At 39.5% G+C, this 13,941-nt stretch overlaps 1 protein-coding gene across 2 annotated transcripts in view; it reads left to right on the forward strand.

The window, feature by feature from the left end:
* Positions 1 to 13,670, forward strand: part of AHNAK2 (AHNAK nucleoprotein 2) — a 38,757-nt gene extending 25,087 nt beyond the window's left edge. Inside the window, exons 2-7 of one of the 2 annotated variants that reach the window (XM_039712554.1) lie at positions 309 to 385; positions 1,154 to 1,243; positions 2,018 to 2,074; positions 2,657 to 2,798; positions 3,151 to 3,326; positions 4,119 to 13,670. In XM_039712554.1, the coding sequence (XP_039568488.1) occupies positions 2,663 to 2,798; positions 3,151 to 3,326; positions 4,119 to 12,677 (8,871 nt within the window). In that variant the 5' untranslated portion in view covers positions 309 to 385; positions 1,154 to 1,243; positions 2,018 to 2,074; positions 2,657 to 2,662 and the 3' untranslated portion in view covers positions 12,678 to 13,670. Of the gene's footprint in view, positions 1 to 308; positions 388 to 1,153; positions 1,244 to 2,017; positions 2,075 to 2,656; positions 2,799 to 3,150; positions 3,327 to 4,118 lie in introns of those variants that run through there. The other variant, XM_039712555.1, reaches the window with a different exon arrangement.
* The last annotated feature ends 271 nt before the right edge of the window (positions 13,671 to 13,941 follow it).

Here is a 13,941-nt window from a genome sequence, read left to right on the forward strand (position 1 = left end):
GATAGCAGAAACACTCATATCCAGAAATGTAAAGGCTTTTGTGAAGGAGAAAACCCCCCCCACCTTGGAGAAAATGTGGAATTAGAAGTAAACCAGATTATAACCCCTCCATGGCTGGTAGGGTGAACTAGATGATCTTTAAGGTCCCTTCCAACCCAAACCATTCTGTGATGCTAGGAATCTAAATTAAGGCAGGCCTTTCCAGTGGCCTGTGCACAGCCTTTGCCGTGCTGCTGCAGCTTGCAAGCTGACTGCTCTGTGCTCTGTGTGCATCGTGCAGGCACCAACAACCTGTGTGCTGCTTTCAGGTTCTGGACGACAGCTGAGAGCGGCTGAGCCCCCGGGAGATGCTGATGCCAATGCAGATGCAGAGGAGGAAGATTCTGTGAGTTTTTTAGAGTTGAATTTTTCTGTGATGACAGTTTGGCAAAATGGGATCTTAAATATTTAATTTATGGCTTGGTCAGGCTGGTGGTTTTCCTTCCCATTAAAAACGTATTTTTGGGATTGTCCTGCCAGCTCAAAACCCAGAAAGATGTTTCAGTGTAAAGGAATCTGCTCTTTGCATGGTTCATTTGCATAAGTTTACTACCAAGACTTAACATACTATTATATGGCTGTTAACTACAGTAACTTTAAGGATTTAGACAGTTTAGGTTCCCTATTGTCTGTCTGGAGAAGGAAGAATCCCAATTGCTTGTCAGCAGAAATTCCTGCTGGGACTTTTCCATGGTTTGCTTGCTTATAGAGGGCAATAAAGTTTGAAGCCATTGGATGCAAAGTTTAGGTGTGCAAATAGAGCAAGGAAGGGATTTTTTTTTTTTTTTACTTTTTCAATTAATACTAATTGATCTGTTCATTTTCAGTCTGTTCAGTCTGTAGATACATACAATACATAAAGAAAGTCAAAATAAGCTTACCACTGTGTTTTATCTCTCAGAACTCTGTCCCTTGTGGTTTTGAGTGCTTTAACATGAGAACTGTACTTGTTCTTGACCTAAAAAAAAAGAGTTAGTGGTTATTTTTTATCCACCATCACTAATGAAAGACTTTTACTCAGAGGACACTATGGATAGCTAGAGAAACATTCCTAAAAATGGGTCACTGTTTAATGGTGGATGTTCTTTTACCACTGCTCATGTCTTTTCCACAGGTTAATGAAGTGGCAGTAGAAGACATTCGTCCAAGGCCACAGGGATCCTCTCCAGTTTATGAGTATCCCATAGAAGAAGACTATTTAAAGGCAAGATACTGAATTTTCATGCAGGCATGGCTTTATCAAGTTGATTCAAGAGGCTTTCGCTCCCACAAGTAGCAGAGAGTTATGTGCCACAGAATGGGACATTCCTGCAGCCATATTGTCTTCCTGTCCCAATCAAAACTGCATCTGTGTTCGTTGGTGGATTTATTTTATGCTGGACTTGCTGACCATGTTCTTGTTTCTTGGCAAGAAAATGCATTTGACTTAATTCTGTAAAGGACACAAGACAGAGAGCATAAAGAAATTATAGTGTTTTTCCTGTTGGAATATATGGCTTGAATCTAACTAATAAGTATTTCAAAATTACCTGTACCTCTTGGTCATTCAAAGTTATAGATTAAATTAGTACAGCCATGTTAAGTAGGCAACAGTTTAAAATTCATGCTGAAGTTGAATAAGTAAAAAAAAAATTACGTTTACAAAATTAAAAGATGATTGATATACTACATTAGGACACAGAAAAGCTCCCAGTATCATAAGACATTTGGTCTCTGACCAAATGCAAATTTTGGTACAATGATCTCTGATTTAATGCAAATTGTGGTATAATGAAAGGAGGCCTTGGCACCTAATTTACTTCTGGGATTAGTATAGTTAAATCATTTATGTTGTACATGGCACTTGATCCTGATTTTATTCTGTTGCCTTTAAAGTCAGCCTCATTTCTTGTTCTAAACAATGAATTTTAACTGACTTTTGTTGTACTTGAGAACATGGTGGCTTCTGAATTTGAAATAATTAAAAATTGTTTTTCAGCTTCAAGAAGCAAACAAAAAACATTCTACAGACAAATCAAAGCAGAGTCATCCACAGGTCAGTCTAAAAGCACTCTGTAGTTTTAGGTATGAGCCTTGTAAATAGTAAAGTTTGTTAAAACACACAGACATGAATGGGTACACAGAAGGAAGGACAAATGGTCAAAGAGTCACTTTGGACTTGTTTTGACCAGGAATTTCATGAATGGCCAAGTTGTGGCACAGGCAGGAACATTGATTTGTCCTATTTGTGGTTGTTCCATAATTCTTTTTAGAATTCTTTCTTTAGCCTTCTCTGATTTGAGTGCAGTACAGCATTAGCTCTTACTCTGATATTTCTGGCCCACTGACTTTAATTTGAGTGGTTAACATCTTCAGAGAAAATACAATCTTTCAGCCCTAAAAGTTTCCACATGTTTCACATTTTAAAATTATAACCTATTTTCTCTATGACCCTGATTAAACATAACCCTAACACACAGAATCGAATCTGCACTAAGTATATCCTCTATTTTGGATAATCTTTCTTGAGCTATTGAAAATATACCTGAGGAGACTAAGATTTTTATTGTAGAACAACTTAGAACCCTTTAATACAAATGAATAAAAATGACAAATTCACATATTTTTCCATCTCTAGGAGACAATGGAAGTGACCCTGAAAACAGAAGTGGAAGCTGGAGCTAGTGGTTTTAGTGTGAAAGGTGGAGGAAATGAAGGAATATTTATTAAAAAAGTACTTAAGGAATCTCCTGCTTCAAAAGTATTTAGTCTTAGAGAAGGTACAGTCTGATTTTTTTTATTTTGTTTTGATTTTATTCTGTATCTTTAAATAATGAGAATTGTAGCTGTGTGATCTGCCATCTCTTTAGGTATCAGAAATAGTAGATTTCAAAACAACTAATGTTATCTGTGAGCTTAAGCTGTCCATATTAATAATTTCTAAGATCACTTTCCTGAACAATAATGAAATGTGATTTTTTTGTATACTGTAAAAAAATCAGTTTTCAGTGGAACAGTAAAGAAGACACACAGAAAGTAGTATATACAAAACTAAAATGGAATACAAAAAACAATTGAGAAAACTATAAGAAAACACAAAGTAATTAAAATTATGTTTTATTCTGCTTACAGGTGATCAGCTTCTAAGTGCTACAATATTTTTCGATAATATCAAATATGAAGATGCACTCAAGATTCTCCAATATTCCGAGCCATACAGAGTCCAATTCAGCCTCAAAAGAAAAATTGCCGTGCAAGAAGATCTGGAACACTCTACAGGCCAGCAGAAAAAGGAAAGGATAGGCCAGGTAGATTTCTGATTAGTTTACAAAATTTGGGTAACATACTACAGTAATGTGCTGTGTGGAAATAGATCATAAAACACACGCTTGTGTCTTCTTAAGACTTACACGTGTGTTTGAAGTTACTAGCATGAATATTCATTATTTTAAAAAATCCCACATAATATTTGCAGCTTTTAAAATATCTTGAGTGAGACTACGGATTTTATATAAATCCACAATCTTGTTTGAGGGTGTGAAAATATTCTTTAGTGAGTCAGCATTTTTTAATTGTTAATTGTCCACTGATGGAACAGACTTGGGTAATCTCTGTAATACTTATAATAAGTATGTTCAAAAATTTAAAATAGCAGTAAAAATTTTTATCCAAAACTCCTCTTTAAGACTTTTCTATTAAAAAAAAATCTGTGTTTAACCACTGATATTTTGACAGATCTCTTCATAGGTTTCTATTAACTTAAAGAGTATCTTTTCTTCATATACATATACATAAATACTATATATAACATATATTTTTACAGGCGTATATGTATATATACACATATAGAAACCTCTGTTTACTGTAATGTCTTGCAAGGAATTAAAATCTTCAGAAATCCATATATTATAGTCAATTTGTGTTATGTAATTTCTGCATGACATTGCATATTTTTATAATCTTCAGGATTTTTAATATAATAAGTAGATACTAATAATAAAAATAACATTTTTATACATGTTTTATGGTATGTTTTTTATTTTCTGTTGCACCTATATTTAGGTTACTTCTAATCTTCTGACTACTACTTGTTTTTTTAGGAAAAAGAATTCAGTGAGAGCATTCCTGAAGAAACACTGCATATTTCAGGAAAATCCATTTCAGAAGAAGACAGGGAAACATTAATTGTAAGCCAAAGGGTAGGAAGAAGTAAGAGACCTAAAAAAGATAGATTATCATGGCCAAAATTTCAATCAATCAAAAATAAAAAGATACTGAGGCACAGAAGATCTCATAGTACATCAGATGCGTATGAGCCTGCTTTGCAGGACATTTCCCCTACAAGCACGGACACAGAGTCTCAATTTCCACAAGAGGTCCATACCAAAGAGAAAAAAGGAAGCCAAAGGAAGCTGAAGTTCCCTAGCATTGGATTCAGAATGCACAGGTCCAAACCAGAACAAGAGAAGCAAAAAAAAGAAATAAAAACTACACTGATCTCTGAAAGAGAAAAAATATATAAAGATGATATAAGCCTGGAAAATCCCGAAATCTTAACTGTTGAATATACCACATCTCCTGCTTATGAAATGAAAATGGGGGAGGGACATGAAACTTTAACAAAAGACTTAAAAGAGATTAAAAATGGCATTCCATCTCATGTAAAACAATGCCCTGAAGTTGAAATAAGCATTAAAAAAGACAAGGAAGCAACATCAAAATTTAGTGTACCTGAAGTACCAGACATAACAACAGAGATACCAAAGCCTAGTTTAGAAACTGCTGATCTGAAAGTAAGCCCAACTAAAAAATCACCACAAGTCTCATCAAAATCCCGAAAAAAGAAACAGAAAGGAACAGCAGATAAAAAAGATGGAGAAGGTGGAATTAACATAGACTTGATGGGTCACAATATAAAAGGATCTGTACAGGTAAAAGGCCTAGAAATTGGCACAGCTAAAGCAGAATTACAGACACCTGACACACTGGAAACAGGAGAAAAACAAGCAGAAGAAGACACACAAATACTAAATATTCAGAAAATAAACTATGGCATTTCAGTGTCCAAAAGAGTAGAGACAGAGACGGACACTACCAAACAGGGAAGTGACGTTCCACAGTCAGTACCAGAAAAAACAGCTGATAGGACTTCAGAGGACAATAGGAATTTCAATGTGAAAACTCTTATACCAGATGCAGAATCAGACACATCTACTTGGAAAATACAAATGCCGTCATTCAAAGTGACCAAAGCACCTAAGACTGACATGAAAATAGCAAGAGAAGAAAGCAAAGAGGACGCAGAAGATAGTGTAACAAAGGAAAGGATGGAGGAAGATGGCATACCCACAAATGACAAGGCCTTAAACAGGGAAATAGGAATGAAGAGAGGAGAAAAAGATATGGAGGGGAAAGAAAGCAAATTCAGACTGCCAAAGTTAAAATTCCCTACATTTACCTGGTCAATTAACAAGGAAGAAACTGACCAGCCTGAAGCACAAATAAGTGAAAGTGATATAAAAGTGCAAACGCTAGAAAATGCAGGAGCACTTCAGGTAGGTGGACCACCAGAAGAAATTACACTTCCAAGTGCTGAAATGAACATAGGAATATCCATAGAAAAAATAGATGAAAATGCTATAAAACAAAACCTTGAAGGCCAGTTGCAGAGTCCGAAAAAAACAATAAAAAGTACCAAAATGGAAATTAAAACTGAAGATAGAATGGGGAAAATGTGGATCTCAGAAAGAGAAACTAAAATAGACAAAAATGAATTCAATAAAAAATCAAAAGACAAAATTTCAGAAATAACACAATCTGACATCAAAGCTCCCAAGGTGGACATCAGCCTGCCCTCCGTCGACGTCACCCTTCCACAGGCCAGCGTCGACCTGCAGGCGCCCGAGGCCACTCTTAGCCTTGAGGGAGATGCCAAAGTCCCAGAGAAGGAGGCCGCCAAGACCAAGGACGGCAAGTTCAAGATGCCCAAGTTCGGCATGCCTTCCTTTGGCTGGTCCAGCAGCAGAGAGCCCAAGGGCACCGTGGCCGCCGAGGTGGACGTCAGCCTCCAGAAGCCTGAAGTTACACTGCCTTCCGGAGCCGCCGAAGTGGAGGTGACCCTGCCCGCGGCCGATATCCAAGCGCCCGGAGTGGAGGTGACCCTGGAGACGCCCACGGTAACAGCAGAGGGTGAGAAAGGCCGATTCAAGATGCCCGACGTCAAGATGCCCAGCGTCAAGCTGCCCAAAGTCAAAGCTCCCCAGGCGCAGGTCAGCCTGCCCAAGGCCGAGGTCTCGCTGCCCAAGGGCCAGGAGGGCGAAGTCGCCCTGCAGGGCCCCGAGGCCGAAGCCAGCCTGGAGGTGGCCGCTGGCAAAGCTGAGGGCGGCGGCATGAAAATACACATGCCCAAAGTCAAGGTGCCCAGCGTGGTCTTCTCCAAGCCCACCGTCAAGACTCCCAAACTGGACGCAGACGTCAGCCTCCCGCAGGCGGAGCTCAAGGCCGCCGATGCCGACATCACTGTCACGGCCCCTGACGTCAAGCTGCCCTCGGTCGAAGGCTCCCTCGAGCTGCAGGCGCCCGACGTAGACCTCAAAGCGCCCTCCGCCGAAGGCAAGCTCGAGCTGGAAGGCACGGGCCTGAAAGGCAAGCTCAAGATGCCCAAGTTTGACAAGCCCAAATTCACAGTGTCCTCCCCCAAGGCCGAGGCGCCCACAGCCGAGGTCAGCCTGCCCAGCGCAGAGCTCGACCTCCCCTCCGCCACCGTGACGGCTGCAGGGGAGGGCACCGGCGTGAAGCTGGAGAAGCCCTCCCTCAAGATGCCCAAAGCCGACATCAAAGCTCCCAAGGTGGACATCAGCCTGCCCTCCGTCGACGTCACCCTTCCACAGGCCAGCGTCGACCTGCAGGCGCCCGAGGCCACTCTTAGCCTTGAGGGAGATGCCAAAGTCCCAGAGAAGGAGGCCGCCAAGACCAAGGACGGCAAGTTCAAGATGCCCAAGTTCGGCATGCCTTCCTTTGGCTGGTCCAGCAGCAGAGAGCCCAAGGGCACCGTGGCCGCCGAGGTGGACGTCAGCCTCCAGAAGCCTGAAGTTACACTGCCTTCCGGAGCCGCCGAAGTGGAGGTGACCCTGCCCGCGGCTGATATCCAAGCGCCCAGTTTTGATATTCCTCTAGATTTTTCTACTCTTAAGGAGGAGGAATTTGGTAAATCTAAAAGTTCTGTATTTAGAATGCCTAAAATTTCTCTTTCTAAAAGTTTCAAACCTCATGCGGACAAACAGTCTGGTTGTGATGCTTCTGTTTCAGAAACTCTTTGTTATTCTTTAACGGAGGACAGTTCTTCTGCTCCTTCTGAAAGTGTTGAACCAAAATGTTTTTCTGATGTTAAGGGTGGCAGTGTGTCTAAAAGTACCAAATTCAGAGTTCCTAGCATTGGTTTCTCTAAATCGGAAGTGACTTCATCTAAAATTGATCTGGAGTCCTCATTACAAAAGGGGGATATTACTCTTACTAAATATCAAACTAATCTAACAGAATCGGAATCAAAAATAGCATCTCTTGCTGAGGAAAATCTTTCAGATTTTGAAATTTTAAGTGAAGATGGTTCCGAAGATCAAGGAGGTTGTAAGCTAGAGGGCCAAATCACATCTGCTGAAATGTCTTTTGTTGACACAGAGGTCACAGTTAAAATTCCTAAATTCCGAAAGCCCAAATTCAGAATTCGATCTAAGGGAAAAGCATCTGAAAGTGACATTCATTCCAACGTGGAATCTGAAATTTCCAAGGGAAGGATAACATCTGATATGACTGATCCTGATACTGAAAAACCAGTTCAAATCTCTGATGCCCATCTTGATGTAAAGTTGCATAAGCCTTCACTTGAAGTTGTTCTGGACACACCAACATTGGATGCAAATGTCTCATCCTTGGAGGTTACTTTGCCAAACTTAGAAGCAGAAATCCATGGGCCAGATTTAGAATGCAAGGCAGAACAGGAAGTAGTTACAGGAGAGAAGGGTACCGAGGAGAAAGAAAATAAATTTAAATCATCAAAATTCAAACTGCCTTCATTTAGGTGGTCACCAAAGAAAGAAGCTTTTGCTCCTTCTCATGTTGAGGAACATCTGGAAGGACCCACTTTGTCTACCTTATCTGGAGATATGGGATCTGAATTAACTTTTCCTACTCCTGAGAATCAATACCTTCATGAAGAATTTGATACAACAGAAAAAGATGGTGAAAAGGCCAAAACCAAGAAGTCCCAATTTACCATGCCAAAGATCTCATTCCCTAAAATTAAGGGTCAGAAAGTACAGGTCTCTCTGCCTGTACTGGAAACTGATGTCTCTGGACCCAAACAAGAAAAAGAAGGGGTTTCTGTTCAGAAATCTGAGAAAGGAAGTAGTGGAGAAGTTGCAGGACTGGGCATAAAAGTTCCTGAAGTTACAATCCCAACTTTGGAGTTTTCTAAACCAGAAGCCAAAGCTCCCAAAATAGAGATGGATATTAGCATGCCTACAGGTGAGGTCAAAGTTTCTACCTGTGAAGGAGATGGGCTGACACTGAAATCAGCTGCTGCTAATGCCAGCCTCTCCACCTCACATATTAAGATGATACCTGAAGGTTCGCTTGACTTGAAGAGCGCTGACATAAGTGTTGAAAGAACATTAAGTGAAATTTCTGTGGGTGATGTAGAGATAAAAGCTGAAAGTTCTGAAGGGAAAACAAAAATGTCTAAATTCCAAATGCCAAAGGTAGGAATTACACTTTCTAAAGGGAAAGGGTCAGAAAAGGATGTTGGCCAATCCAAATCAGAAGTCAAGTTTCCCCAACTAAAAGCAACAGTAGAAATATCTGACATTGCTGTTGAGACACCAGACTTGAAGGTGGAATGTGGCACAGAAATGGGGACTTACAGCCCTGAAGCCAAAATTAGCAAAACTGACAGTAAGACATCAGAGACTGATGTTCACCTCCCATCAGCTGACATTCCTATTCCAAAAACAGACAGTGGTATTCAGGATTCAGATGCATCAGTAAAGATCAAGGGGGAAATAAAGCAAGATGGAGATGGAGAAGAGAAAGAAGGACATTTCAAAATGCCCAAATTCAAACTTCCATCCTTCAGTTGGTCACCAAAGAAGGAAGCAAGTGTTAAATCTGATTCTGTAGCAAATTTGGAAGACCAAAAGCTTGCTGTCATGTCAAGCAGGACAGACACAGAAGTGAAAGGAACTGCAACTGACAATCAAGGTAGTGGGCCAGACCTCGATCTGGAAATAGCTGCAGGAAAAGTTGAAGAAAAAAGTCCAATTAAAAAGCCTCAATTTGTCATGCCTAAAATTTCACTCTCCAAGATCAAGGTTCCAAAATCTCAGAAAGTTGAAGCTGATGCTACTCTTCCTAAAACAGAAATAGAGGGCGATGATTCTATTAAGATACCTGATATAGAAAAAAGTCATCCTGAAGAGACTGAAGAAGGGGCACAAATCAGCATAAAACTGGCTGACACTACGGTCCACTCTCTGGAGTTTTCCAGGGTAGAAACTGAATCCTTTAAAACTGAAATAACAGTCAGCTCAGCAAAGATTGATGCTTCTTTGACTCCCTCAGAGGGGAGTTCTCAACAGGTTGACTTAAAGGTAAGTTCTACCAGTGAATGTAACATTCAAAAAACAGGTACTAAACTCCCCAAAGGAGAAGCTTCAGTTGATTTGAAGAGCCCTGATATATTAACAGAAAGCTCAACAGTTTTGGATGGAAAAAAAGTGAAATTGGAAGGTCATGAAGGGAAGATCAAAATGCCTAAATTCCAGAAGACAAAGTTTGGAATCTCCCGAACAAAAGGGAAAGTCCCAGAGACAGAGATCAGCTCTTTAAAAATAGAAGCTGAGCTACCCCAACTAAGAACAACAAACGAAATTGCTGACATTGCTGTGGGAGTTCCAGCGTCAGAACTTACATCTGGTATGTCAGATCCTGGAGTAGTTGATGGTAAGATAAAAACACCCCAGTCTCTGATGGGTGGCATTGAAGATGCAAAGGTAGACATAAGCACCCAGTCAGTGTCTAAATCAAAGACAGAGGGAGTTAGTGAGAGTCTTGAGGAGAAGGAAATAAAATTAAAAGAACATGAAATAAAAGCTGAAGAAGTTCAGACTGAAGAACATCAGGGATGGTTTAAAATGCCAAAATTCAGAATACCTGCATTTGGCAGGTCATCCTTAAAGGAAAGAAAAAGTGATGCTGATATTGAAAATATGGGAAAAGCTCAGGCAACTACCCCTTCTGCTAAAGTACAAACTGAAACAAGTGTTCCTGAAAATACCTTCTCATTACCACATGCAGTTGCTGAAATTACGATTGGAAAAGAAGGGATTCAAAAATTAGGAGATTCTGTGAAGAGTTCTAATGTTAGCTTGCCAAAGATTGAAGGGGATATTTCATTATCCACAGAAAGAACAGATAGTAGAGTGAGTATTCCAAAAACTGAAACTTACGCAGACGTAGTTAAGCGTAGTGCTGATGGACATACTTCAGAAATCACAGTGTCTGCAGCAGAATTGTCTAAATCATACCCAAGTATTTCAGAAACTGACAAAGACAAGAGTTCAACAAATAAATTTCCTACATGTACTCTGACATCTCCAGAGCATAAAGGCAAATCACAGGATATAAATGTCCAAAAGGTAGAAAGTTCCATGAAGTTAGACACATCAGGGGTAGGATGCAAACCATCATCAGCTGAAATTACTCTGGATGCAACACAGAAGAAAATAGATGTTAATCTTCCAAAGGAAGAGCTAGATATTCAAAACAAAGAAGCAGCAATTAAAAAAGGAAAGATAAAGGGTGAGGTGAAAATCATAGGAAAAGAAAGTGAAGAAAGTCACTTAAAAAGGACTACGTGTGAATGGTCTACAACAAAAGGATCAGAAGATGGTACTTATGTTACTGCTAAGCTGGAAGATCTAAAGGTAGAAGTTCCAACAGTGAAGACAGATGTTAAAATTACTGGAGTAGATCCTGAAATGAAATTTCGAGTGAAAAGCATTGAAAAGGATGTGTTTGCAGGAGTGGAAGTGCAAGTGGAAGACAGAGCAGAAACAAGTAAAATTAAAGCATACAAGTTTAAGATTCCAAGGTTTGGAATGTTGCATTCTGAAATTAAGGGGTTTGAAGATTATACCAATTTGCCAAAGTCAGAAGCTGATTCAGCACCTAAAAGTGAAAGAGGCACACCAGAAATGCAGTTACCAAAACCAGAAGGATCAATTGGCCTGAAAAGTCCAGCTCTAGATCATATAGAAGCATCTGCCAGAATAACAGGGGAAACAGTGGACCGAACACAAGGTATCCCAGAAGTAACTGTAAGAATTCCCAAACTAAAAATACCAAGATTCACTTTCAGCACTCCCCCAGTTGAAGCTGATGTTTTACTGTCAAAAGTAGTAACAGATCCAAAGGGATCTAGTACTGACATTGAAATAGTGCAACTGCAAGAAAGCTCTGCTATCCCTGAAGAAACACCAGGAGCTGTAGATGGGGGTGTTCAAAAAGCAAAAAGCAAAATTTTAACTCTGACTGAGCCTGACATTAAAACAGCACAAATGACAGCCACCATAGAGTCTTCTCTTTCAAGTGCAGGGCAAGACATTCATTGGTCTTATATAGAGGGCCAAGAAGTAAGTGAAAAAGTAGAACCTGAACATGTTGCTATTGAGCGGTGTGAGATTTACACTACTGAAATAGTGAAAGAATCAGAGATTCTGTCATCAGAGGTCAAAACTGCCACTTTGGGATTCTCATTGCTCAAGGCCAAGTTGCCTGAATCACACAGTGATTTAGATGTGCTGATCCAGCAGCCATCTCCAACAGGAGATGCATCAGTGAGAAAACCTACAGCTCCTGGTGAAAGCTTTGGAGTAGCAGCACAGAGAACTGGCAGTGCTGAGCTTAAACTATCTGACAAACTACACCGCGAGTCTGAAGAATCTAGAGGAAAAGTAAGTTTGTCAAAGTTAAAAACATCTGTTGCTGAAGTAAAGAGTTCCAGTAAACTTGAAGAGAGTTTTCCTGATAAATCACCAGAGGGAATAACTGCAGCTCCTCTCTCTGAAGATGAAGATGTAGTTGAAGCAGTGGAAGGTGAAGAGAAAGACATAACCAATGAGAAAGAAAAGACTGATAGTAAAAGATCTCCTGGAAGATTTAAATTTTGGCTTCCAAGTATTGGCTTTTCATCTTCTGGGGAAGAAACAAGCACAGATGCAAAAGCAGAAATAAAAAAATCGGTTCCAGAAGATGTGAAACCCGCTGACACATCAGAAGATTCCTCTAAGCAGGCTGAAAAAGCTGGATGGTTTAGATTTCCCAAGCTTGGTTTCACATCTCCTTCCAAAAAGGCTAAGTCTGTTGACAAAGAAGAGGTGGGTCATAAAGAGGGAAGACTCTCAGATGAAGACAGTCCAACAGATAAGCCAGATGTGTTTTTTGATGCACAAGAAAGCTTATCACCTAAAGAAATAGGAGAAGGTGAAAAAGCTGAAACTGACGGGGCCTCATCTATCGTGACATCTTCAGCAAGAACTGAACTAATCTTGTTGGAGGAAGAAAAAGATAGTAAATCTAATATTGTTTTAGATACAACCAAATGAAGGTTGTATTTTCTCAATCCTCAATCCCCCATGAAAACAAAATCATCCACAGAAGATAATGTTTTCCTGATTTTCTACTAACTGAAAATTAAAACCCAAGGTTGGTGTTCATGAAAACAGTTGAACAGAATTTACTACATTCAAATTTTCAACTACATGGATGTACTAGATTGTACACTAATAAAAAGAATTATTTCTTCATATCTACCCCAAGGGCAACAGTTATGACAGGTGCAGTTGAGCCCATAGGTTGAGCAAAGTCTGATTAGATACCAGAACCATGAAAGTAAATAATTGAAAGGCTCAACAGTACCAAATGACTTGTTAAAGAGGCTTCCCAAAACACATCAGTTATATTTAGATTACAGATTATTTTCAGAATGGGCTCTAAACTATTATGAGAACTAGACTTACCTGTTTAGATTTGGGAACTTTCTGATCTACTTTTGCTTTGTTATTAAAATGTTTGTTCTTTATTTCAGCTAAGGTAGTATGTATATTCCACAAACCTCTTAAAATATAAAATAAAATTAAATATTAGTGTAGAAAGACTAATGCTTTGCCTCTTCCTCTCTTCTCTTTTTTTTATTGTTGTGGCAGGTCATATTTAGCCTTACAATATTTAAAAAAAAACGAACAGCAAAAACCAACAGAATAACTTCAAGACCAAAAACCATGTAACTAAATCATGTTTGTAAGATACCAGAATAAAACATGCTTACAAAGAATATTATTCAAATGTGGATAAATAAATTTTAATGTATATACTTATGGGATAATTAAATGCTTAGAATGATCTGCCACACTGGTGGAATTGCTTCAGAGATTTTCTGGGAAAGGAGGTGTATATAATTATTTGCTCTTTTGTTTATATTAATGCTTCTCTCAAGTGCACAATGAAAACCAGGGGGGCATACGTGACAGCCTTCACATGTACCATTAAAACACTGTCTGTATTCTTAATTCACAATAAACTCACTATACAAATAATAACTTCAGTAGTGTGAGTTACTGACATTTCTGATTTGGAAAATCCCAGCTTAAATTTGCAGAAGTTTACATGTACTTCTCTGTCTGCTGAGGTGGATGCTTAATGACAGCACAGTTCCTAAATATAGGGCTAAGGGAGAATTTTCACTCATTACAATCCCAAGTTGAATCATAGAATATGTTGAGTTGGAAGGAACTTGTCAGGATCCTTGAATCCCACTCCTGGCCCTGCATGGGACACCCCAAGACTCCCACCATGTGTGTGAAATCATTG

The sequence above is a fragment of the Passer montanus genome, unplaced genomic scaffold (genome assembly GCF_014805655.1).
Source record: "Passer montanus isolate IOZ18808 unplaced genomic scaffold, ASM1480565v1 scaffold27, whole genome shotgun sequence".
In the NCBI taxonomy this organism is placed as follows: Eukaryota; Metazoa; Chordata; class Aves; order Passeriformes; family Passeridae; genus Passer; species Passer montanus.